General features: G+C 34.7%; 1 protein-coding gene across 1 annotated transcript; it reads right to left on the reverse strand.

The window, feature by feature from the left end:
* Positions 1-8370: 8370 nt before the first annotated feature.
* On the reverse strand, positions 8371-27061 carry etnk1 (ethanolamine kinase 1). The gene is made up of 8 exons (XM_037760208.1): positions 26769-27061; positions 22715-22974; positions 22251-22391; positions 18059-18201; positions 13055-13138; positions 12800-12960; positions 11204-11277; positions 8371-11024 (listed from the first exon to the last, which is right to left on the reverse strand). The coding sequence occupies exons 1-8, from the start codon at positions 26913-26915 to the stop codon at positions 10952-10954; spliced, it is 1083 nt and encodes a 360-aa protein (XP_037616136.1). The 5' UTR covers positions 26916-27061; the 3' UTR covers positions 8371-10951.
* Positions 27062-27986: the final 925 nt, after the last annotated feature.

Below are 27986 nucleotides of genomic sequence, written 5' to 3' on the forward strand. Positions count from 1 at the left end.
AGTATAGTATGTCGTTAATTTCTTGAAAAAAAAGTCATAGTATAGTATGTCGTTAATTTCTTGAAAAAAAAGTCATAGTATAGTATGTCACTAATTTTATGAAAAAAAAGTCATAGTATAGTATGTCACTAATTTTATGAAAAAAAAGTCATAGTATAGTATGTCGTTAATTTCTTGAAAAAAAAGTCATAGTATAGTATGTCACTAATTTTATGAAAAAAAAGTCATAGTATAGTATGTCACTAATTTTATGAAAAAAAAGTCATAGTATAGTATGTCGTTAATTTCTTGAAAAAAAGTCATAGTATAGTATGTCACTAATTTTATGAAAAAAAAGTCATAGTATAGTATGTCGTTAATTTCTTGAAAAAAAAGTCATAGTATAGTATGTCGTTAATTTCTTGAAAAAAAAGTCATAGTATAGTATGTCGTTAATTTCTTGAAAAAAAAGTCATAGTATAGTATGTCACTAATTTTATGAAAAAAAAGTCATAGTATAGTATGTCGTTAATTTCTTGAAAAAAAAGTCATAGTATAGTATGTCGTTAATTTCTTGAAAAAAAGTCATAGTATAGTATGTCACTAATTTTATGAAAAAAAAGTCATAGTATAGTATGTCGTTAATTTCTTGAAAAAAAAGTCATAGTATAGTATGTCGTTAATTTCTTGAAAAAAAAGTCATAGTATAGTATGTCACTAATTTTATGAAAAAAAGTCATAGTATAGTATGTCGTTAATTTTATGAAAAAAAAGTCATAGTATAGTATGTCGTTAATTTCTTGAAAAAAAGTCATAGTATAGTATGTCACTAATTTTATGAAAAAAAAGTCATAGTATAGTATGTCGTTAATTTCTTGAAAAAAAGTCATAGTATAGTATGTCACTAATTTTATGAAAAAAAGTCATAGTATAGTATGTCGTTAATTTTATGAAAAAAAAGTCATAGTATAGTATGTCACTAATTTTATGAAAAAAAAGTCATAGTATAGTATGTCACTAATTTTATGAAAAAAAAGTCATAGTATAGTATGTCGTTAATTTCTTGAAAAAAAGTCATAGTATAGTATGTCACTAATTTTATGAAAAAAAGTCATAGTATAGTATGTCGTTAATTTCTTGAAAAAAAAGTCATAGTATAGTATGTCGTTAATTTCTTGAAAAAAAGTCATAGTATAGTATGTCACTAATTTTATGAAAAAAAGTCATAGTATAGTATGTCGTTAATTTCTTGAAAAAAAAGTCATAGTATAGTATGTCACTAATTTTATGAAAAAAAAGTCATAGTATAGTATGTCGTTAATTTCTTGAAAAAAAAGTCATAGTATAGTATGTCGTTAATTTCTTGAAAAAAAAGTCATAGTATAGTATGTCGTTAATTTCTTGAAAAAAAAGTCATAGTATAGTATGTCACTAATTTTATGAAAAAAAGTCATAGTATAGTATGTCGTTAATTTCTTGAAAAAAAGTCATAGTATAGTATGTCACTAATTTTATGAAAAAAAAGTCATAGTATAGTATGTCGTTAATTTCTTGAAAAAAAAGTCATAGTATAGTATGTCGTTAATTTCTTGAAAAAAAAGTCATAGTATAGTATGTCACTAATTTTATGAAAAAAAAGTCATAGTATAGTATGTCGTTAATTTCTTGAAAAAAAAGTCATAGTATAGTATGTCGTTAATTTCTTGAAAAAAAGTCATAGTATAGTATGTCACTAATTTTATGAAAAAAAGTCATAGTATAGTATGTCGTTAATTTCTTGAAAAAAAAGTCATAGTATAGTATGTCGTTAATTTCTTGAAAAAAAGTCATAGTATAGTATGTCACTAATTTTATGAAAAAAAGTCATAGTATAGTATGTCGTTAATTTTATGAAAAAAAAGTCATAGTATAGTATGTCACTAATTTTATGAAAAAAAAGTCATAGTATAGTATGTCACTAATTTTATGAAAAAAAAGTCATAGTATAGTATGTCGTTAATTTCTTGAAAAAAAGTCATAGTATAGTATGTCACTAATTTTATGAAAAAAAGTCATAGTATAGTATGTCGTTAATTTCTTGAAAAAAAAGTCATAGTATAGTATGTCGTTAATTTCTTGAAAAAAAAGTCATAGTATAGTATGTCACTAATTTTATGAAAAAAAGTCATAGTATAGTATGTCGTTAATTTCTTGAAAAAAAAGTCATAGTATAGTATGTCGTTAATTTCTTGAAAAAAAGTCATAGTATAGTATGTCACTAATTTTATGAAAAAAAAGTCATAGTATAGTATGTCGTTAATTTCTTGAAAAAAAAGTCATAGTATAGTATGTCACTAATTTTATGAAAAAAAAGTCATAGTATAGTATGTCACTAATTTTATGAAAAAAAAGTCATAGTATAGTATGTCACTAATTTTATGAAAAAAAGTCATAGTATAGTATGTCGTTAATTTCTTGAAAAAAAGTCATAGTATAGTATGTCACTAATTTTATGAAAAAAAAGTCATAGTATAGTATGTCGTTAATTTCTTGAAAAAAAGTCATAGTATAGTATGTCACTAATTTTATGAAAAAAAGTCATAGTATAGTATGTCGTTAATTTCTTGAAAAAAAAGTCATAGTATAGTATGTCGTTAATTTCTTGAAAAAAAGTCATAGTATAGTATGTCACTAATTTTATGAAAAAAAAGTCATAGTATAGTATGTCGTTAATTTCTTGAAAAAAAAGTCATAGTATAGTATGTCGTTAATTTCTTGAAAAAAAAGTCATAGTATAGTATGTCGTTAATTTCTTGAAAAAAAAGTCATAGTATAGTATGTCGTTAATTTCTTGAAAAAAAAGTCATAGTATAGTATGTCACTAATTTTATGAAAAAAAAGTCATAGTATAGTATGTCGTTAATTTCTTGAAAAAAAGTCATAGTATAGTATGTCACTAATTTTATGAAAAAAAAGTCATAGTATAGTATGTCGTTAATTTCTTGAAAAAAAAGTCATAGTATAGTATGTCGTTAATTTCTTGAAAAAAAAGTCATAGTATAGTATGTCACTAATTTTATGAAAAAAAAAGTCATAGTATAGTATGTCGTTAATTTCTTGAAAAAAAAGTCATAGTATAGTATGTCACTAATTTTATGAAAAAAAAGTCATAGTATAGTATGTCGTTAATTTCTTGAAAAAAAAGTCATAGTATAGTATGTCGTTAATTTCTTGAAAAAAAGTCATAGTATAGTATGTCACTAATTTTATGAAAAAAAGTCATAGTATAGTATGTCGTTAATTTCTTGAAAAAAAAGTCATAGTATAGTATGTCACTAATTTTATGAAAAAAAAGTCATAGTATAGTATGTCACTAATTTTATGAAAAAAAAGTCATAGTATAGTATGTCGTTAATTTCTTGAAAAAAAGTCATAGTATAGTATGTCACTAATTTTATGAAAAAAAAGTCATAGTATAGTATGTCGTTAATTTCTTGAAAAAAAAGTCATAGTATAGTATGTCGTTAATTTCTTGAAAAAAAAGTCATAGTATAGTATGTCGTTAATTTCTTGAAAAAAAAGTCATAGTATAGTATGTCACTAATTTTATGAAAAAAAAGTCATAGTATAGTATGTCGTTAATTTCTTGAAAAAAAGTCATAGTATAGTATGTCACTAATTTTATGAAAAAAAAGTCATAGTATAGTATGTCGTTAATTTCTTTAAAAAAAAGTCATAGTATAGTATGTCGTTAATTTCTTGAAAAAAAAGTCATAGTATAGTATGTCACTAATTTTATGAAAAAAAAGTCATAGTATAGTATGTCGTTAATTTCTTGAAAAAAAAGTCATAGTATAGTATGTCGTTAATTTCTTGAAAAAAAAGTCATAGTATAGTATGTCACTAATTTTATGAAAAAAAAGTCATAGTATAGTATGTCGTTAATTTCTTGAAAAAAAAGTCATAGTATAGTATGTCGTTAATTTCTTGAAAAAAAGTCATAGTATAGTATGTCACTAATTTTATGAAAAAAAGTCATAGTATAGTATGTCGTTAATTTTATGAAAAAAAAGTCATAGTATAGTATGTCACTAATTTTATGAAAAAAAAGTCATAGTATAGTATGTCGTTAATTTCTTGAAAAAAAGTCATAGTATAGTATGTCACTAATTTTATGAAAAAAAGTCATAGTATAGTATGTCGTTAATTTTATGAAAAAAAGTCATAGTATAGTATGTCACTAATTTTATGAAAAAAAAGTCATAGTATAGTATGTCACTAATTTTATGAAAAAAAAGTCATAGTATAGTATGTCGTTAATTTCTTGAAAAAAAGTCATAGTATAGTATGTCACTAATTTTATTAAAAAAAGTCATAGTATAGTATGTCGTTAATTTCTTGAAAAAAAAGTCATAGTATAGTATGTCGTTAATTTCTTGAAAAAAAGTCATAGTATAGTATGTCACTAATTTTATGAAAAAAGTCATAGTATAGTATGTCGTTAATTTCTTGAAAAAAAAAGTCATAGTATAGTATGTCACTAATTTTATGAAAAAAAAGTCATAGTATAGTATGTCACTAATTTTATGAAAAAAAAGTCATAGTATAGTATGTCGTTAATTTCTTGAAAAAAAGTCATAGTATAGTATGTCACTAATTTTATGAAAAAAAAGTCATAGTATAGTATGTCGTTAATTTCTTGAAAAAAAAGTCATAGTATAGTATGTCGTTAATTTCTTGAAAAAAAAGTCATAGTATAGTATGTCGTTAATTTCTTGAAAAAAAAGTCATAGTATAGTATGTCACTAATTTTATGAAAAAAAAGTCATAGTATAGTATGTCGTTAATTTCTTGAAAAAAAAGTCATAGTATAGTATGTCGTTAATTTCTTTAAAAAAAGTCATAGTATAGTATGTCACTAATTTTATGAAAAAAAGTCATAGTATAGTATGTCGTTAATTTCTTGAAAAAAAAGTCATAGTATAGTATGTCGTTAATTTCTTGAAAAAAAAGTCATAGTATAGTATGTCACTAATTTTATGAAAAAAAAGTCATAGTATAGTATGTCACTAATTTTATGAAAAAAAAGTCATAGTATAGTATGTCGTTAATTTCTTGAAAAAAAGTCATAGTATAGTATGTCACTAATTTTATGAAAAAAAAGTCATAGTATAGTATGTCGTTAATTTCTTGAAAAAAAGTCATAGTATAGTATGTCACTAATTTTATGAAAAAAAAGTCATAGTATAGTATGTCGTTAATTTCTTGAAAAAAAGTCATAGTATAGTATGTCACTAATTTTATGAAAAAAAGTCATAGTATAGTATGTCGTTAATTTTATGAAAAAAAAGTCATAGTATAGTATGTCACTAATTTTATGAAAAAAAAGTCATAGTATAGTATGTCACTAATTTTATGAAAAAAAAGTCATAGTATAGTATGTCGTTAATTTCTTGAAAAAAAGTCATAGTATAGTATGTCACTAATTTTATGAAAAAAAGTCATAGTATAGTATGTCGTTAATTTCTTGAAAAAAAAGTCATAGTATAGTATGTCACTAATTTTATGAAAAAAAAGTCATAGTATAGTATGTCACTAATTTTATGAAAAAAAAGTCATAGTATAGTATGTCACTAATTTTATGAAAAAAAAGTCATAGTATAGTATGTCGTTAATTTCTTGAAAAAAAGTCATAGTATAGTATGTCACTAATTTTATGAAAAAAAGTCATAGTATAGTATGTCGTTAATTTCTTGAAAAAAAAGTCATAGTATAGTATGTCGTTAATTTCTTGAAAAAAAAGTCATAGTATAGTATGTCGTTAATTTCTTGAAAAAAAGTCATAGTATAGTATGTCACTAATTTTATGAAAAAAAGTCATAGTATAGTATGTCGTTAATTTTATGAAAAAAAAGTCATAGTATAGTATGTCACTAATTTTATGAAAAAAAAAGTCATAGTATAGTATGTCACTAATTTTATGAAAAAAAAGTCATAGTATAGTATGTCGTTAATTTCTTGAAAAAAAGTCATAGTATAGTATGTCACTAATTTTATGAAAAAAAGTCATAGTATAGTATGTCGTTAATTTCTTGAAAAAAAAGTCATAGTATAGTATGTCACTAATTTTATGAAAAAAAAGTCATAGTATAGTATGTCACTAATTTTATGAAAAAAAGTCATAGTATAGTATGTCACTAATTTTATGAAAAAAAAGTCATAGTATAGTATGTCGTTAATTTCTTGAAAAAAAGTCATAGTATAGTATGTCACTAATTTTATGAAAAAAAGTCATAGTATAGTATGTCGTTAATTTCTTGAAAAAAAAGTCATAGTATAGTATGTCGTTAATTTATTGAAAAAAAGTCATAGTATAGTATGTCACTAATTTTATGAAAAAAAGTCATAGTATAGTATGTCGTTAATTTCTTGAAAAAAAAGTCATAGTATAGTATGTCGTTAATTTCTTGAAAAAAAAGTCATAGTATAGTATGTCACTAATTTTATGAAAAAAAAGTCATAGTATAGTATGTCACTAATTTTATGAAAAAAAAGTCATAGTATAGTATGTCGTTAATTTCTTGAAAAAAAGTCATAGTATAGTATGTCACTAATTTTATGAAAAAAAAGTCATAGTATAGTATGTCGTTAATTTCTTGAAAAAAAGTCATAGTATAGTATGTCACTAATTTTATGAAAAAAAAGTCATAGTATAGTATGTCGTTAATTTCTTGAAAAAAAGTCATAGTATAGTATGTCACTAATTTTATGAAAAAAAGTCATAGTATAGTATGTCGTTAATTTTATGAAAAAAAAGTCATAGTATAGTATGTCACTAATTTTATGAAAAAAAAGTCATAGTATAGTATGTCACTAATTTTATGAAAAAAAAGTCATAGTATAGTATGTCGTTAATTTCTTGAAAAAAAGTCATAGTATAGTATGTCACTAATTTTATGAAAAAAAGTCATAGTATAGTATGTCGTTAATTTCTTGAAAAAAAAGTCATAGTATAGTATGTCACTAATTTTATGAAAAAAAAGTCATAGTATAGTATGTCACTAATTTTATGAAAAAAAAGTCATAGTATAGTATGTCACTAATTTTATGAAAAAAAGTCATAGTATAGTATGTCGTTAATTTCTTGAAAAAAAGTCATAGTATAGTATGTCACTAATTTTATGAAAAAAAGTCATAGTATAGTATGTCGTTAATTTCTTGAAAAAAAAGTCATAGTATAGTATGTCGTTAATTTCTTGAAAAAAAAGTCATAGTATAGTATGTCGTTAATTTCTTGAAAAAAAGTCATAGTATAGTATGTCACTAATTTTATGAAAAAAAGTCATAGTATAGTATGTCGTTAATTTTATGAAAAAAAAGTCATAGTATAGTATGTCACTAATTTTATGAAAAAAAAGTCATAGTATAGTATGTCGTTAATTTCTTGAAAAAAAGTCATAGTATAGTATGTCACTAATTTTATGAAAAAAAGTCATAGTATAGTATGTCACTAATTTTATGAAAAAAAAGTCATAGTATAGTATGTCACTAATTTTATGAAAAAAAAGTCATAGTATAGTATGTCGTTAATTTCTTGAAAAAAAGTCATAGTATAGTATGTCACTAATTTTATGAAAAAAAGTCATAGTATAGTATGTCGTTAATTTCTTGAAAAAAAGTCATAGTATAGTATGTCACTAATTTTATGAAAAAAAAGTCATAGTATAGTATGTCGTTAATTTCTTGAAAAAAAAGTCATAGTATAGTATGTTGGAAAAATATTTAAAAAGTCATAGTATGTTAAAAAATAAATGAATAAGTAATTAAAAAAAATAAATAAAAAAGTCAGTTTTGTATGTCGAAAAATAAAATAAGTCAGTTTTTTTTTTTAAATTAAGTTATGTAATATAATAATTGAAAAAAGTTTTAAAAAATAAAAGTCAGTTATGTTTTTAAAAAATAAAAAAGTCATGTCGAAAAAATAAAATAAGTGATTTAAAAGTAATTATTGTATATGGAATAAAATGTAAAAAGTCAGTATTTAAAAAAAAAAAAAAAGTCGTATAGTATATTGAAAAAATAAGATAAGTTAGTAGTAGTAATAGGGCAGATAGCACATCACAATTATTGCAAATTTGAACTTAATCCAAGTAATAGGTGAATAGGAAAATCCATTAGACTAAATTGGTACAACAAAAAATAAAAGAAAATATGAAATATTTTATATAAAAAAATCCAAGTAAAAAATACTTTGGTCAGTGATCATAAAAATATTTTAACAATTGTTATTTTGTTGAAATAAAATTGACCCTCTGCCCAAAAATGTCCACAAATATTTTAACTATTTTAACTGGTAAACCAGAAACAAAAACAGAGAACTCCCTGAGTCACAAGACAACATGAAGACACAGATAAGGGTAAATAGACTTTATTTTTCAAAGCTTGTTTACAGTATTGAAAATGTCATTATTTTTTTTTTTATTTCACCTCTTACCCCAGGCAACTATTCACTTTAATGCAACTTAAAAAAAAGAACTCCCTCTATGTACATTCATTCACATTTGAGAACAAGCAAAGATATTATTACATGTGTTTTTTACTGTACATATAAACATATGCTAAAGTGGCCAGAGAAGTTAAAGAACAGACTTTTGTACAATGTTAAATAGTAGTGCAGGTTCATGTTATTAGCAGTGCTAAGATGACCTACGTATGACGCACACGTTAAATGCCTTCATTCGTTTCACATACATGGGGAAATAAAGCCTAGAGGAAATATTTCAGCAGTATTATTTTTAATATTCTGATTTTACGGTAGTCAAATTTGCAAATTAATTGATGCATGTTATGTGTTAATGTGGTCTGACATGGTAAGGGCACTAACCGGACACCCAACAGATTATCTTTCATAGACCCTTAACATGTTACAAGTCAAACCGGACAACTTCACTTTACCAATCAAATACGCTTTTATGGAAGATTTTCACATGGCAGGAGCCAACGTACACACATTTCAAATTCATATTATTCATATTCTGCAATCGTAATTCAGCCTTCAAAAACTTCAAAACTGCGAGTACAAAATAAGAGCTGTCAACAGGCACACCGGCAGACTAGTGTGAACATGAGACGTGTTTATCCAGTCGTGTCAGTAATGGTCTCATCACGGAGCTTTGCAAACTTGTCACAGCAGAGAACACATGGGCAAACATGCCATATGCAAACCGTTATGTAAAGAAACCTGAAAATCAGCCTCTTCTTGGCCCTTTAAATGATGTAATGCTGTTTTAAAAATATGCTATGTTTGTCCAAGAGTCATCTGCTGCTGCATCCGCAAACATCCACACTCTCAAAGACCTCAACAACAAGTATAAAAAAGTCTATATAACTGTTATTCTAAGTCTCTTTTGTGCTACATGGAAAATGAAAAAAAGTGTGCATTATGTACAAGCAAAAAAACAGCACTTTGGTGTAGGCTTGTTAAAGTAACCAAGAGATTAAACTTGTTTTAGTTTTTTTAAGAGTGGCCTCCTAAAGCTCAAGGTCAAAAGGTGAATATCAAGAAGTTACTGACAGCAGCCATTATTTTTTTTTTTCTCCCTCCAACAGATGGTGCTCTTGCTCCTCCAGTCCCACCAACAACTGACTTTCATTACATTTTAACCAAACACAGATGTGTGTGTAACTCCACTTCTCCACTTTTCAACAGACCCTCAACACTAAAACGATGAATGCCAACAGCGGGCTCAGCAATGCGACAGATCATCACACTTATCTTAATACACTCACATGAATGAAAACTGGTCTACACGTGTATAAAACGTCCTTACTTCATTAGGACTGAACAGCAGTGTTTTTTTGTAAAGATGATTCCCCCGAACGTTCCCTGACGGACACGGAGCAGACAATATAATGGTTTGGTCTCGTTTATTACAGCATGTCTTACAGTCGATGTCACAGTGAATAAAGTTCCCCCGACACTGCTACCATGTGAACTGTCTCCTATCTAGCATGAACAAGGAATGTTCAAATTACAGTGAGATGCGAGCTTGTCCTCACAGTTAAGACTTAAGACAGAAGCCAAAAACGAACACGAAACGTACGTTACAGTGAAAATCTCCCTCGAGTCAAAAGACAAACAGTATGACTATTTAACCAAAGGGAGAAGTTAGATGTAAACACAAGACGCTCTCCTCCCAACTCCGTGTTTCTACCTTCAGTCCAGAAAGTCAAAACACACAAGCCCTCACCAAACTACGCAGCGACAACAACCACACGGCTTCTCTGGCGCACCACCCGTGCATACAGTATGCTGAGGAAAATAAGGGTGAAAACAAGACAGTCACAAGGCAGGCCACAAGTTTTCTTTTTTTTGATTTGGCTCATCTCAAATGGGTTTAAGGGACAGCACTGGCCTTTCCATGTTGGCATTTCTTTTTTTTTCTTTCATCTTCAGCGAACAAAGCGGGCTTTGTGTTGCTTTCACTTCGCTATAAATTTGGTCGTTAGCTGGGCCGGCTCTCGAAGGGTTTTTTCCCCACACGAATGCGCATACGAGGAAGGAAGTCTCCAGGCGATCAGATTAGTGTTTGGGCCACCTGTCGGTCATGTAGGTGGCTGCGAATGAGGTGACCACCTTCGTCTTATTATCGTAACGATTTGAGCTACGAGGAAAAAAAGCTGCTTACAAATACAATACGCTGATATCATGTTAGTCTAATTGATATTAGAATACCGCAGCAAATTTAGCCATGTGGGTTTCACATTATAGCAGGTCTCAAGTCTCTACTTCACACACGCGCCCACGTTACAAATGACTTGGGCGACTTAGCGGTTAATGTAGAGGGGACCTGTAGGCACTGAGCAGGACAGACTCTCAGTCTGGCTCTTCCCTACTTAAAAAACCCCTACGGGGCGCTCTGCGGTCGTCATGTGAGGTTCAGAGCAGATTGGAAGGGAGGAAGAGAAGATGAAGGGGGGTGTGAGGGTGGGTTTATTCGGGTAAGTTGAGCTCAGCTACCTCCAGTTTCATCTTGAAGTACTGGTTGAAGCGCAGGACTGCATATCTGAGACGCACAGAGAGGAGAGCGGCGTCAGCGACGAGATAAAAATATACATGTTAGCTAAACACACCGTGCGCTGCGGTGACACAAATGATAATCAATCTGGATGGGTCACATTTTGTTCTTAAACAGAGCTGTTGATAAAGTGAGCTTGATGGATTATTTTCAAGACGGCAACATACCCCAAGAAGTCAAAGTCGATGGTGGAGACCTTGGCCTGAATCAGAGCCCAGAGACCCCAGAAGAAATGAGATGCCTGGACACAGGAGAGAGAGAACATCGCAGAGACACAAAGGATTAGCATGTACTCGCCGTCTAAACAGTAAATGCCGTTTCTAATAACCCAACACAGCACACTCAAGCATGCACAAAGCCAGCAGAAGCCCCTATGGCAACAGCAACAAATAGCTGACACAGAAACACAATTGCTGCCCATCCTCCACACTGCCCTCTTTTTCCCTCTTGACAGTAAACAAGGGTAACAAGTTGTCATTAGGAGCGCCTTCCCGTGCGCTGGCCGGTGGCCGCCTCAGTGGGCACATCACAAACATCCATACACATCTACCTCTCGTAATCAGAGCAGGTAGCGGAGGCATGTTATGGCCTGCATCACTCTGTACTCTGTTTAACCCGCATCATGCTGTAACCCATGTTTGCTGACCCAACACCTGGCTGCAGGCCTGGAAAATCCCCTCAGATGAAGCCCCGAGGACGCTTTACACTTTGCTCTACAAGTGTTCAGTTTCAATCCTTTCACCATATCCTTCACCGTACAGTATATGACAAGGCTAACATTATTAACTGTTTAACTACTGAGAAAATACAGCACATGTTCATTTAATACTGACGTTACATTTCTTCATATTCTGATCAGATCCGGTGACAACTTTGTTTCACCAACTGTTCGGTATCAGCCTTCACTGCCCTCAAGGCACGTCAAGCACAAGTGTTTTAGCAAACAGAACTCAATATGGGTGAAAACAAGCCACTACTCCAACCGAGGCTCACAACCACGGTCTGAAATTAACTTATTTTACATCCTGCCACTGTGGCAGGCAAGTGTTTTGTCTGCCACTCAGAAATTGTATCTGCCAGTTTTGAAATCTTTGCGGGGTCCTAACGTCACGCCGTCGTCACGGCTTGCGCTACAGCGTCTCACTCACATGAACGGAGGAAGGGAAATAACTCTGGATTCGGCTATTAGTGCGTTTTACAACTTTAAAAACTTGATTTTTTAAATAAGGACTATTAGAGTGTTCGATGGGAAGTTGATTCACCTCCAAAAAAAATTATCCGCTGAGTTACAGACGTCTCTTTCCCAATGTAAGTCTATGGGAAAAAGTATTTTTTGGGCCCAATGCATCACGTGTCTGACACGGAAGTTGCATACAGTCGTTTGGCCACTACGAAACTCCGGATCGACGGCCGGCCGGGCTTGGTTGTAATTTATCTTTCACCCAATTGTCATTTTGCTGAGCAGTCCGTGAACGTCTCATAATAATAACTTAATGGCACCTCCGTTAACGTTAGTAGCTCCGCTATTTATCCAATCAGGACTGTTCTGCCCAGCTGCTGCTAACAGATAACATTACAAATTCTCCTCCTGTTGATTTAAACACAGATGTGTTGTTCACAGTGACGCATTATCAGGGATAAATAGGGTGTGCCCCCTCAGGTTTAGTAGCGCCATGTTTTTGAGCACTTTTTTTTTTCTCTCCAGATGTGCTCTACTGTAATCTAATGTGTTTCATAATGCATGTGCAAATAGAAATGCTTACCAGGGCAAATCGGTTGACTTGGACGTAAAGAACTTCCACCTCTCCGTCCGTCACTTCAGTGCCTTGGCCTTTGAGCTCCTTATAGGCCTCCAGGTAGGAGCGGAGCCACTGCAGCTGAAAGGCCCTCTGAGGGTAGTTACTATAATCCACCTCATTCAGGCCTGCAACACATAAAACACACACAATGAGCATTTCATACACACATCTCTTTTTTATTTATACATATCAAGCAGTGCAAGAAGAAGACACACTCACCAGCAAACTCATTGAAATGATTCCCAATGTCGTAGGCTTGGTAATTGTACCCAGCGTACTCGTAGTCAATGAACTTTACATTGCCTGGAGAGAGAAGCAGCGTCGTTTAGACAGGAGACACGGGCAGCAGACATAAAATGATTATGATGTGTTTTCCCTTTGATAACTCTGAATGTCAAGGCTTTTCATACTGTAACTTTCTTCCTGTCTGAACTGGAGTGGCTGGCTAGTTAGCCGATTGTGGGACAAGGAGTAAGAGCTTGCATTTTGAGGAACGTTAAGACTAGTTTGGGAGACTTCAGGACAGGAAATGAAATAAAGGGAAGACACATTTAAAACGTATTCTTCTGAAAATAATTACAAACATTTCCTACACATGCAGTATAATGTTTAGGACAATCATGCTGTTAAGTTTAGGGAGTTATATTCAGAATAAAAGCTTTTGTTAAGGACTACAAGGGAAGCATACAAGAACATACAGTTAGTTTGCACATTGAGTGGTCAATCTCCAATGATTAGATGCACTAGTAACCGATTTATCAGCCTTTTTTTTTTCCGCAAGACCTCAAAAAAAGGCAGCCGGGTTACATTAGCAGAGATGAAAAATGTTTGATGCAACACATGGAACGCAGACAAAAAACGAGCAAGAAAAAAAAAAAAAAAAGTAGTACATCTGGCTTTTTTAGAGAATGTTTGTTTTGGATACATGCACAGAATAAAAAAAAAGATAAAATGGCTGAGTTATTATGTTTTGAAGAGATGGAGGGGGAAAGAAAGGGGGCAAAGAAAGCAAGAGAGACAAAGGGAGGAAGATAGTAAAACACGAAAAGAGACACTAAAAGCACAGTGAGCTGCCAAAGCAAATGTACAGCAACACACTGTTTGATTCATGCTCTCTCAAGAGAGAGCAATAACTGGAGTTATAGCTCTTTAGATACACACTAAACCTTTTAGACGCGCCAATTTAAAACGTTTTTTATAGTCTTGTGATGTTTATGAGGATCCCGTACATCTCGACTAACAGCTTGAATGCTTAAAAAACATTCATCTACGTCTGGACAAAGTGTCTGTTTAACTTGTAAATCCGGTCAAAGAATGTGTTGTTGATTTGCATTTGAAGGTCAGTGAGAGATATGAGGCGTCGGCGTTAACAATGAACAAAAGGAGGGAAGATTTCGAAATGGTGGTGGTTGATCTCAAAATACAAACCCTTACTTTTTACAAGCCCGGTTGTTACAGAAATATATGCAGATAAATAAATATCATTATCAAATGTCTCCACTCTTTGTTTGTTTTGGCCTAGGCTAATTTCTTTGGTTTAACATGTAGTTTTTGAGGTGGTGCTGGACTACAGAGAAAGACACTTTGAGGTGGGTTACCAGCCGACGTGTAGGTCCTAGCGGGACACAACTGAACACCTCCGGGCAGTGGCTATAGCCCCCCCTGTGCAGCAGATGAAAAGGTTGGGGCAAACACATCTTTCACACATGCTCGCTCACTCACTCTCACACTGACATATTTGTCTCTTTATCCATTCTTGCTCCCACGCACAGTGTCGAAAAAACATCAGGCCCCCGCAGCCAAGCTCCCATTCCTTTACCTCCAACCTCCCCCCCCCCACCCGCACCCAAACACATGCAACCTCACTTCCCCTTCTCACAACACTCCCCTCCAATGCTCCCTTCCCATTGGTCCACTGCGAACCCAATAGCGTGACACCTCCGCGGCTTCTGCGAGTGACACAATCTTTGAGGGGGTTTCCTGTTGGCTGCTGAGCTGCGGGGTTTTGTGGCCCTTTGGGACCCAGTAAAATGTGTTTCTCTTTTCTTGAGTGAAAGTGAGAGAGGCAGGGAAACTAAAGCAGCCCGTGTTAGAGGCTGAGAGACACAGTAAAGAGAGACAAAAGGAAGAAAGAAGAAAGCAGCACTTGTTGAGAGTAGATTTGAAACTTTTAACAGTTTGAAAACTGAGAAAAATTAGCTTTCCACTTCTGTTTATGGTTTTATCAATACAGTGAGTGGTGGCTTGTCTGCGGTCGCGCTTGGCAGCTAAGAGGTGACAGGAAGCAGCGTGTAGCTGTTCAGTTTCTCTCCATGCCTACTCTGTCTTTTTTTAAAGTCAACAAAAGGCTGTAAGTGCAGAGTAAGATGAGCATTGCAACGACGGTTAAGAGAGCTTGAGGTGGGCGCGGTCAGAAATGCACATTATCCTGGTGTCCATTCCATTGAGGGTGTCATCTGTAGGGGTGGTCTAGTTGCAGTGTTAAGCCAACATGTGATTTAACTAGAGGTACTGGGGGATAAGAGGAAATTCATTTCTATTCTGGCTTTTAATTAATAATACTTCCAAAAAAAAGAACCTCAACCTTACTTATTGAAGCCTGGAAATATGATTCTGCAAATATGCATGGATGTTGAGCACAGCCTTTTTCAATAAATGTCTGTTCAATAGATACTATACTGTTCATTAACTTAATATTAGCATGTTGTATTTGTCACAACTGAATGTACAAGAATTTAAACGGGAACATTTGCCACCTTTAACGTGGATGTCCAATCAGTGTTGATGATGAATGTAGTCAATAAAAGCAACATTGCGCACAAGTTTGCAGACGGTACAAGTGAAGAGAACAAGGAAGCTCTGTATTGTTTTTTGAGCGACATCAAGAGCATGTACGATCCCTGGCTTTGCAGAGGCGGAGTCTAGAAATCCAAACTGAAATAGCAGTCTGTCGTTCTTACTTGCACTCCAACTACATCATGTCAAATGACGGCGCTGGACGCAGGAAGAATAACAGATTCTACAGCTGCAAAATCAACTTTATTGCTTCAATCAACTACATTTCCTCTCAACACTGACTGGACATCCACATAAAAAGTGGTGCATTTTCCCTTTCAGGGTGTTCTACGCCGGCCCAATCCCAGTGAAACTGGGTATCTTTCCTTGCTGAAACAAATCAGCACTTGTTTTTTGATATAAAGAACCACAGATTCAAATGAGAGTCTGCAGGTGTGCACGTCTACTCTCCTACGTGTGAGCTATGTTTACCCAGAAACACTTTTTTCTGTGCCCTCAGGCACAGGTACAGGTATTTCCCCGCATTTTTGCAGAAGCATGTTTCAGCTGCAAAAGGATAAAGCTGATGATATTCTATATATTATTGTTAATTTCAACAAATTCCATGAAAAGACCAACATCTCTCAATACTTTCTAACTTCCCCTGCATGTCTGTGGCTCTCAGCCCATCCTTTCTGAAGACAAATCTCTAAATAGTGAGTCACAAATTTACACTTTCATTTAGTTTTTTGTAGCAAATGTTACTAAAATATACATTTATTGACTATTTTCAGCAGTGGATTAATGCACATTTGGTGCACTAATGAGTATTTGGATGGTGAATGTGTTATTAACTCAAAATAAACTACATTGTGTGTGTTCATCATGTCGCCCAGTCAAAAATAGTGTGGCTCACTATGGCACAGAGGAATTATATATATATATATATATATATATATATGTATATATATATATATTTAGAGAAGGTTTTAACTACACAGGCAATTTTTTTTTCATGGGATTTGTTGACAATATAACACAAATACAGAATATCACCAGACATATCCTTCCACTTGTATATGGTCTGCCCAGTGATCAATACTGATGCTATGAAATGGAAATTGCGAAGTAAGGAGCAGTGACGGAAAAGTAGCTTTACACTTGAAGGCTGGTGCTCAGAGTGACTTGAAGCAAGTGCAAACCATAAAGATGTGTGTAATAACCAGCCTCACTACAGTCAGTAGGGACAACCGGTGGTGGGCGAGTAGCATTGGAGGGTAATAGGGAGGAACGTGAACTCCTACTGCTGCCGTGAACTCATCCCGATTAACCTGAGCAGTGGGCAGACTACGCGAGGGCCCCTCAAAGCCGACTGTGCGTGAGGTTTGTCTCTCTCCATTGCCTCCCCAGGGCAGGGCGGCGCGGGAGCAGCCCCAGCCTCGGCTGTCATTCCTAGGGGAGAAAGGCTAGACACAAGGAGCTGTGAGAAGGGCCCCGCCCCTCGCCGCGAATCCGACGAGGGGGCTGACAGCTCTAAAATCACCCCCCCATCCCCAACTCCCACATGCATCAAAAAACCCTGAACTCTCGTCTTTCCCCCCTTCCTTATTCGTTGTCACCCGTTTAACCTGACAAAGACAATGATTAGAACAGTTTCCCTGAGTCTCATTGACCAGTATAATATAAAGTCGCCCAGACTACTAAGTTTTCCTGAGGACAGGTCGATCTTCATTTCATCAACACAAAAAAAAAAAAAGAAAAGCACCAAAAACATGTGCTCTCAATAAAACTTGGTATGTGGTATGATGTAATGGTATTGTTTTTTTCAGGCTGATAACAGTGGTTTAAGTTTACAGAACAGAATTAGAACGACAGATCAGACACAATTTTGGAAAAATAAATGAAATCCATATTAGAAATCGATTTGCACCTCTGAACGAGGTCTTGTTACAGGGGGGGTTTCCCGGATTTAAAAAAAAAAGATATGGAAAATCTGAAATCAAATCTGTTACAGATGCAAATCTATTTGTGGCACATACACAAAACTTTGCCTCACCCTCTAATCCTCATTAGTCAACACACAACTTTAATTTAAGAGGTGTGGATGAGTTGCTTTAATACATATTGGCCAAATTAACTGGAAGCAGATGCACTCCACTTTGCCCCACCCTCCGATCCCCATCAATCAACTTTGTTTTTCAAACGGGGATTTCCATCTGGAGCAAAAACAGAGCATCCAAATTTGTCTTTTCTGACCGTTCTAATTCGACGCCTGCAGCCCAATGCAAACACCGACAATGAGTGAAGCATGTCACTACTAGGGTTTCGAGGAAGTGCAAGTTAATGCAGTCCTACCTGAGCGCAGAGACCAATGCGGTTCACACTACAACACAATTCAGTCACACACGGTAATGTCTATATGACTACACTTGTGCAGTTAATACTCACCTGCCTCCTCATTATATATTATGTTTTTGCAGAGCAGGTCGTTGTGGCAGAGAACAACGGGGGAGCCCAGCACAGACAAGCTCTGCTGGAGCCACACCAGCTCTTCTCGGAGGCACCGTGGGCTGGGCACCTCCGTACGCAACCTGGAGGGGGCAGAGTCACAGAGGAGAGGTATTAGTATTAATAGAAACGGACAAGATGGAGGTATGGTCGGTATGGGGGAACCTGAAAGTAGACTTAGAAATAGAGATAAGGATAGAAACGGGAACTGAAAATAAGAAGCAAGAGAAATGAATAACAGACTTCACAATACACTTTATGTGGCAAAAGTGGAGGAAAAAGATCACACATTTTTTTATCTGTTCTAAATGTACCTTAAAAAGGAGATTTGTCAAGTATTTAATCCTCTTATCAACATGGGAGAGGACAAATATTCTTGCTTTATGCAAACGTATGTACATATTTATTATTGGAAATCAATTAACAACACAAAACAATGACAGATATTGTCCAGAAACCCTCACAGGTACTGCATTTAGCATAAAGAAATATGATCAAATCATAACATGGCAAACTGCAGCCCAACAGGCAACAACAGCTGTCAGTGTGTCAGTGTGCTGACTTGACTATGACTTGCCCCAAACTGCATGTGATTATCATAAAGTGGGCATGTCTCACATATCTGGAGGTCAGAGGTCAAGGGATCCCTTTGAAAATTGCAGGTTTTTCAAGATTGGAGCGTTATTTAGTCTCCTTCCCGACAAGATAGCATTGGTAACAATGGATTCTTTAGGTTTTCTAGTTTCATATGATACCAGTATCTTCACTCTAGCTTTAAAACTGAGCCCACTACAACCTAAAAATCGCAAGTTGTGTTAATGCGTTAAAGAAATTAGCGGCGTTATAATGAATTTGTGTTAACGTGTTATTATCGCGTTAACTTTGACGAACGTTTCCGCTTCGTTAAAAGAAAGGTCAACTGAAATCCTCCCAATTTTACTACTAGAATAAAAGATTTAGTGGCTTTGAGTCCTCACTACAGCTTGTTTACAACTACGTTTCCTGCCTGTTAGATTAGGTTCTATTATTACAGTAGTTTTATCATTAATGACGGTCGGGCTGCAACTAACGATTATTTTCATTGCCGATTAATCTGTCGACTATTTTCAAAATTAATCGATTAGTTGTTCGGTCTATAAAATGTCAGAAAATTGTGATTGTGATTGTAAGATGATGTCCTCAAATGTCTCGTTTTGTGCACAACTCAAAGATATTCAGTTTTCTATCATAGAGGAGTAAAGAACATATTCACATTTAAGAAGCTTTTTTCTTAAAATTACTCAAAATGATTAAAAGATTAATAACTGCAGCTCTACACGCTGCTCAGTCACAGTGCTACTTACATACAGCAGTATACTAATTTTTGTGCATTTCCATTTTCTAGAAAATGTCTTTATTTAATGCAAATTGTCTTTCTCTGGCTGCTTAGATTTGTTTAGTTAAATCGTTTATTTGTCAGACCATGTGACTGCTAACATTTCGTGGTCACGGGACATGATCAGGAGACGACGTGCTGACAGTAAACAAACATTGTGCAACTCACAATGGAAAAAGCCGGCTTCATTCCTCGTGGTCGTAAAAACACACGCCACGCCTATTTTAATTGTTTTTGCCTTCAACATAGAAGAACGCCAAAGACGCTGCGGGTTTCGCTGACGGTAGTTGTTATTACAAACGCAATGTTCAAACAACATGTCATAACTCCACTTGTCTGTGATGGAGCGCACCTGTATTGTTTTGTGTTGTTATAGAGACACACCCAGCTTACAGTGGAACTGAGGTAACATACATATTTAGATGAAGAGATAGAATTACAAGGTTTGTTTGTGTCATTCCACAACACAGGGTTGCACAGGGACATGTGAGTGATGCCGGACGGCAGCAGGCGGTGAACAGGCTGTTGCTGGGGTGTGTATTGTTTTTTAATATCCTCTGGTTAAAGGATATTTAAGAGTAATACAAGTACTTGTAAGTAGAGCTGTCAAAGTTTACGTGATAATAAACACGTTAACGCAAATTTGTTTTAACACCAATCATTTCTTTAACGCATTAACACAACTTGTGGCAGTTTTAAAGCTAGAGTGAAGATACTTGCATCATATGAAATAAGAAAACCTAAGGAATCCAACCGTGTCATACTAGCTCGTCAGGAGGGAGGCTAAATAACGCTCCAAACTTGCTCTAAATTTTGGTGAGGAAAAACTGACATAGCCATTTTCAAAGGGGTCCCTTGACCTCCGACCTCAAGATATGTGAATGAAAATGGGTTCTATGGGTACCCACGAGTCTCCCCTTTACAGACATGCCCACTTTATGATAATCACATGCAGTTTGGGGTCAAGTCATAGTCAAGTCAGCACACTGACACACTGACAGCTGTTGCCATGTTATGATTTGAGCATATATGTTTTATGCTAAATGCAGTACCTGTGAGGGTTTCTGGACAATATTTGTCATTGTTTTGTGTTAATTGATTTCCAATAATAAATATATACATACATTTGCATAAAGCAGCATATTTGCCCACTCCCATGTTGATAAGAGTATTAAATACTTGATAAATCTCCCTTTAAGGTACATTTTGAACAGATAAAAAATGTGTGATTAATGGACAATCATGCGATTAATCACGATTAAATATTCTAATCGATTGGACAGCCCTACTTGTAAAGCTTTAAGCTTATGCAAGACTAATACAAGACTTAAAAAAAAAAATAGGAGTCACAGTGGTAACTAAGGGTAATATTAATGAGCCCTTCCATAGAAAGCAGTAGCAATAATCTGTTTGTTTTTTTAATAAATTATTATTTGTCATATTTTCAGGGTTCTGCTCTTTTATGTTTGATGCTGTTTAGAGAGAACTGGTTATTCACTCTTCTGTGTTATCTCTCTCTCAGGAGTGCAAGAGCTGTAAAGTGAAGTCACACCTGCTGAGATTATCAGAGGAATTCCACGTATTTCTTCCGGCATGTGAGACATCAACCACTGATAACTGATAACTGATAACTGATCACTGATAACGGAAACTCTGGTGTTGTGCCATCGCACATGTGGCTGCTTGGATCATCTATGACTCACTGATAAGAGAGGTAGGGAGTCATGCTTCCACGTGGAGATACGTCACAACGGAAATATACAAGAGGCAAAGCCATGTTTCCCAAACAATGTTATTAGAGCATGTTTTTACCTTTTTAAAAATGTCTTAAAAGATCTAAAAATGTGATACAAGTTCCTCAAATCTATTTGTTAAAGGGGTATTTTTGTACTTCATCATTTCCAGTTAAATGCAGGAAAGGGTTGGTAATAAAATGTGACGAAATTTATCTCATATCATTCTTCAAATAACTTTATACTCCTAATTTGTATTTTTCAATCCGTATTCTGCTTTTTAAATGTTTGTTCTTGCTTCGTTTTCATCTCTGTAATTTAAAACCTGTCTGGTGAGTCAGTATATTTATTTATCAGACGAGTACTTCGCAAAACATCAAGGCCGCACACATTTTTGACAGATAGAAAACTGAAAATCTCACAGACGTCAATGCAAATTTGACGTATTTTTGGATTGTAATTTCGACAAGTTTGTACGCATTCATGGCTTGTCAAACAAACGTTTGTTTTATACACATGTCTAATAATTATTTAGCGACCTTGCCTCAACCCTAAGTTGATCGCCGTCAGTCTTCATCCGTGGATCAATGACCGAACACGGTGGCCAGATATTGCTTATCCAGACTTCTAGACATATTTGATTGAATCCCTATCATTAGGCTAAGTGTTTGTCTGTAAATAACCAAGTGTTCATAGCCAACTGTTTGATCTATAGGCTGAGATTTAGTTGGAGACAACAGTTTTTCTCCATTTCTTTCCCCCAAAAGGGAGGCCTCGCCTTGGCGATGACACAGCCCTTCTATCAGGATCTTTTTTAGGACGTGGCAGGGGAGCAAAGCCTAACTCTGGATGACGTATGGCCAGTCTGATGTATAATACATCTTGCTTCTCAGCCAGGACTGTGAGAACGAAACTGAATTAGGACTATCAAACTCTCGTTAATGTTTTACAATGTCTGAAGGTCTATCAGCCACATCGAACGTCTGGCAGATGTCAGTAACCTTAATCTACTACGCGGCCTCACCTGGCGTTCCGCTCAGGGTCCGTGAAGTACTTGGGGATGAGAGCAAAGTATTTGCCCATCTTCAGCCACAGGTCAGACTGGGGCACCCAGCCGTTGTGGGCATGGATGGCGTGGTACTTGGACAGCTGCCTGGCAATGAGCCTGCAAGGTAGAAAACGGGAGGATTTGAATTAGAAATAGTTAGCAACAGTCCAGCAATTAAATTATGAAGGGAAAAAAGAAATATTGAAATGTTTTCATGAATGCAAAATCATATATTCACGACAAAAAGTAAACAATCGAAAACAAAAATGTGTTAAAAAGTGTTATTAGGATACACTTAGACCTAATAACAATGCTTTAAAGCAACTCGAATCTTTTCAGATAATTGTCAACCCTGCATAACTGGCCTCGGGGTGGTAGGGAACAGGTCACATAACACCCCTCGAGGCTCTTTGTTGCATAACAAAGGCGTGTTGTTTTACCTGAACACAGGTTGGCTGCGGATGTGCTCAGGCTCCAGCGCAGTTCCTTGCAGAAATTCATAACAAAGGCCATTGTTGAAGGTGCAGTATAGGTGTGGGGCGCAGCGGTTTTCGTGTAGTACACGGAAACTTTTCACTTCGTTTTCCCGGTCGACCAACAACTCCGTTTTGTTGCCATAAATGCGAACCAGGACCACATCCTGCATGACTGCGCCCACGTAGCAGCCCAGCAGCTTGTTGGTTATCCCATCTGTGAAAAACTGCAGAGAGACAGATAAGAGGAAAGAGAAGAGAAATGGGAGAAATTATAATAATATTAATTAATTAATTAAAAGACAATAATTTGTCTCCAACGATTTAGCTTGACGCCTTCAGTTGGAACGACAGCGGGACCATCCTCCACATTATACTATTTAAGTGCTGTGGAAACCTACATTGTTTTGAGTATTACATAAGTTCTGAGAGGAGTCAGAATCTGGCAAGCTGCACAAAAGAGAGGATGAATGTAGCATTGGAAAATTAGAGCTTGTCCGAGTTGATTTAAGCTGAACTGTCTCTGCTGGGAAGCTGGGAACATTTTTGTGGAGAGGTGGTGGTGGTGTTGGGGAGGGGGTGCCGACATACCAGCCCTAATTGTTCACTCTATAAGGGATTGTCTGAGAAAAACAGGACGGTCAGGAATTTTATTTTGCATGAGGAAACTATGGTAGGCATTTGCTGAGCTCTCACATTGCCCTCATTGATGAATATAGTCAGAGCATGGCGGAGCATGTGACCAGCTCCCATCCTCGCCGTGTTTACCAAGTGGAGCCACACCCCCCAGTCTGTTACTCGTTACTGGTACTAGCTCTGGGTGTATGCATGTATGCACAGGCTTTAATGTTGAGCATATGTGTCTCCATGTTTAGGACAAAATGTTCTCTTTTCTGTTTGTTTTATTTTAATTGGTTTGACTTTGGCAGATCAGGGAGGACACGTAAAATTACATTAAGTAAATACAAGTACTCGGTAGTGATGCTCTGTTTGTTTCTTCCAGAAGTTTACAAGAAAGAAATCATGTGCTTCTGTGTCCTCCGGTGCTCAAAACGGCATCTGCAAGATTTCACAGACTGGAGGAAAAACAACCAATCATAGCTGATGTGGAGCTCTGCCCAATGATGCCAAAAATATTCTGCATACTGCAGGTTTAATAGCATCTCAGCCTCTCGACCTATTTCATAAATCCCAGAAACTCTGGGCGCAGCATGATGAGAATAGTGAGTTGAAGCTGACAGATATAGCTCTCTTCTCTCTGTATATCCACCTCCAGGTTAAAACTGACCCTCAGATGAACAGGTACTGTTATTTTACAGGCTGCACCAAAAAAGCAGAGAGAGAAACTCCTTCTTGTTTGATCATAACCTGAAGTGACGCAGATGCTATTTGCAAAAGGCAAAAACATTAACCCTTAACAGGGGAGGAATTACAGCAGTATTTTCGAAAGCTGCAACACAGCTATTTTATAGTGACATTTATTAGCATTTCAGCTGCCTATGGTGTCATTATAATAGCTGGTTTCTCTTATTTTGCTTGCTTTATTGTGAAATATATTATCTCTGAAATCCACTTCGAACAAATGGCTTCAGAACTTGCCTGAGAAATATCACGTTTTTAGGTTTTCTTCAGTATCAAAGCAATCCTGTGATAGTTGTCTATATATCCATGGGTGCACTGCAAAAATGAGCTTCTAATAGATAATTCGGCATACTTTTAATGGCTAATTTGCCAAAATATAAAGAAATTTAGGCTTATCTCTGAAATCCACTTAAAAAAATAATCAAACAGAACTTGCCTGAGAAATATCACGTTTTTAAGTTTTCTTCAGTATAAAAGCAATTTAGTGATTAATTTTCTATAAATCCATGGATGTACTGCAAACAGGAGCTTCAAATAGATAATTCGGCATACTTTTAATGGGTAATTTGTCAAAATATAAAGAAATTTAGGCTTATCTCTGGAATCCACTTCAAAACATGCTTGAGAAATATCACGTTTTAAGGTTTTCTTCACTATAAGGGTAATCCAGTTATAGTTTTCTATACATCCATGGGTACACTGCAAACAGGAGCTTCTAATAGATAATTCGGCATACTTTCTTAATGACTAATTTGCCAAAATATAAAGAAATTTAGGCTTATCTCTGAAATCCACTTAGAAAATCTGAAATCCACTTCAACAAATGGCTTCAGAACTTCACTGAGAAATATAACATTTTTAGGTTTTCTTTACTATTACTGTAATTTAGTGTTTAATTTTCTATAAATCCATGGATGCACTGCAAACAGGAGCTTCTAATAGATAATTCGGCATACTTTTAATGGCTTTAATGTCAAAATATAAAGAAATTTAGGCTTATCTCTGAAATCAGCTTCAGAACTTGCCTGAGAAATATCACATTTTTTGGTTTCCTTCAGTGTCAAAGCAATGAAAGTGATTTTTTTCTATATATTTATAGGTGCACTGCAAACATGAGCTTCTAATAGATAATTCGGCATACTTTTAATGGCTTTAATGTCAAAATATAAAGAAATTTAGGCTTATCTCTGAAATCCACTTCAGAACTTGCCTGAGAAATATCACATTTTTAGGTTTTCTTCAGTGTCAAAGCAATGAAAGTGATTATTTTCTATATATTTATGGGTGCATTGCAAACATGAGCTTCTAATAGATAATTTGGCATACGTTTTAAATGGGTAATTTGCCAAAATATAAAGAAATTTAGGCTTATCTCTGAAATCTACTTAGAAAATTTGAAATCCACTTCAACAAATGGCTTCAGAACTTCACTGAGAAATATAACATTTTTAGGTTTTCTTTACTATTACTGTAACTTAGTGATTAATTTTCTATAAATCCATGGATGCACTGCAAACAGGAGCTTCAAATAGATAATTCGGCATACTTTTAATGGCTTTAATGTCAAAATATAAAGAAATTTAGGCTTATCTTTGAAATCAGCTTCAGAACTTGCCTGAGAAATATCACATTTTTAGGTTTTCTTTACTATTACTGTAATTTAGTGATTAATTTTCCACAAATCCATGAATGCACTGCAAACAGGAGCTTCAAATAGATAATTCGGCATACTTTTAATGGCTTTAATGTCAAAATATAAAGACATTTAGGCTTATCTCTGAAATCAGCTTCAGAACTTGCCTGAGAAATATCACATTTTTAGGTTTTCTTTACTATTACTGTAATTTAGTGATTAATTTTCCACAAATCCATGAATGCACTGCAAACAGGAGCTTCAAATAGATAATTCGGCATACTTTTAATGGCTTTAATGTCAAAATATAAAGACATTTAGGCTTATCTCTGAAATCCACTTCAGAACTTGCCTGAGAAATATCACATTTTTAGGTTTTCTTTACTATTACTGTAATTTAGTGATTAATTTTCTATAAATCCATGGATGCACTGCAAACAGGAGCTTCAAATAGATAATTCGGCATACTTTTAATGGCTTTAATGTCAAAATATAAAGAAATTTAGGCTTATCTTTGAAATCAGCTTCAGAACTTGCCTGAGAAATATCACATTTTTAGGTTTTCTTCAGTATCAAAGCAATCCTGTGATAGTTGTCTATATATCCATGGGTGCACTGCAAAAATGAGCTTCTAATAGATAATTCGGCATACTTTTAATGGCTTTAATGTCAAAATATAAAGAAATTTAGGCTTATCTCTGAAATCCACTTCAGAACTTGCCTGATAAATACCACATTTTTAGGTTTTCTTCAGTGTCAAAGCAATGAAAGTGATTATTTTCTATATTTTTATGTGTGCACTGCAAACATGAGCTTGTAATAGATAATTCGGCATACTTTTAATGGCCAAAATATAAAGAAATTTAGGCTAAAAATAAATGATTTCATGGCAACATTATGCTTCCTATAGCTAGCTAAACATCCATTTCCACGCCTTTAACCTCGATATACTGAACTATAGAGGATATTTAGACGCGTCATAGCTATCAGATTAACCAGTTAAAGTGTTATATTGAGTAAAAGTACCTTTAGTTTGACCTCAGCCGGCTTCCAGCTCGGTCGGAGCTCCTTGATGAGCTGCAGAGCTCCGGATCTGTAGTCGCTCTCCTCGACTGTCACGTTTATTTTAGGAACAGCTGGAGCCTCGTCCGGAACGTGGATGTAGTTCGCCATCTTTATGTCCTTTATTTGATGTGTATCTGTTAATAAAGAGACTCTGGAGGTTCTAGTGGAGCTGTTTGTGGTGTGTAAAGCCGTGTGACGGAGATATGTAATCCTCTGGAGGAGAACTAGTGAGGAGGAGGAGCTGCGGCAACGCCTCTCAAACACCAGAAGAAGAAGAAGAGGAAACCTACCGATGCATGCTGGGAGTCGGATGACTCACTTAGGAGCGCTTGTTTGAAGCGTCAGCGTGCCCGTATGGGCGGAGCTTAATCATTAAAACATATAAATAATGAGAATAATGTTAATGTAATACGAAGACAAAACAGCATACTTAACAGTTTAAAACATACACGAGTACAAATAAAGATATAAATCAAATTTATCAATGTTAATTCAAGTCGCTACCTCTTGGTGGATACATACAAGCGTACCCCCCCTTTGGCACACTGTGTTTCTGACGTCACATCTAGTGATGGGAATTCAGGCTCTTTTTAGTGATCCAGATCATTTGGCTCAGCTCACCAAGAAGAGCCGGCTCTTTCGGCTCCCAAACGGCTCTATTTTTTAACAACTTCTGCCTTTTATATAATTCAGCCAAATTTAGCTTTAGCTGTTTTTACCTATGATAAGTATGTGTGCACATATATCACTTAAATTATTCAATATAATTATACTAAACCTTATAATTTCCATAATACCATAATTTTACATGCTGCTTCGTTTCCGACTGTCACTCATCTTGTCTGCTATTCGCGCACCGCACTCCTCTCTCTCTTTCTCTCCTCCTCTTCCTCCTGCTCTGTACCTGTAGACTAGGTGTCAGCAACCGTTACTATCAAAAGAGCCATTTTAGACAAAAAAATATATAAAAAATCTGTCTGGAGCGGCAAAACATTTGAGCATTGGGATGAAGATAACACAGTTTATAGTCTAAGTATATAATATATAAGTATAATGCAGTGAGGGCCAAAGTGCAAATGTACTATGGAGTATTAGGGCCACATTGAGGGAAAAAAAACCCCCAGAGATTTCAGAATAAAGTCATAATATTATGAGAATAAAGTCATAACTTTACGTGAA

The sequence above is a fragment of the Sebastes umbrosus genome, chromosome 23, assembly GCF_015220745.1.
Source record: "Sebastes umbrosus isolate fSebUmb1 chromosome 23, fSebUmb1.pri, whole genome shotgun sequence".
Lineage (NCBI taxonomy): Eukaryota > Metazoa > Chordata > Actinopteri > Perciformes > Sebastidae > Sebastes > Sebastes umbrosus.

What these genes read in the sequence shown, in the direction of transcription:
- etnk1 (XM_037760208.1), bottom strand. Translation starts at nt 26,915, where the DNA reads ATGGCGAACTACATCCACGTTCCGGACGAGGCTCCAGCTGTTCCTAAA. An exon ending in CGGCTGAGGTCAAACTAAAG is followed by an intron (nt 22,975 to 26,768) that starts GTACTTTTACTC and finishes GTCTCTCTGCAG; the next exon opens with TTTTTCACAGATGGGATAAC. An exon ending in GACCCTGAGCGGAACGCCAG is followed by an intron (nt 18,202 to 22,250) that starts GTGAGGCCGCGT and finishes TGCCCCCTCCAG; the next exon opens with GTTGCGTACGGAGGTGCCCA.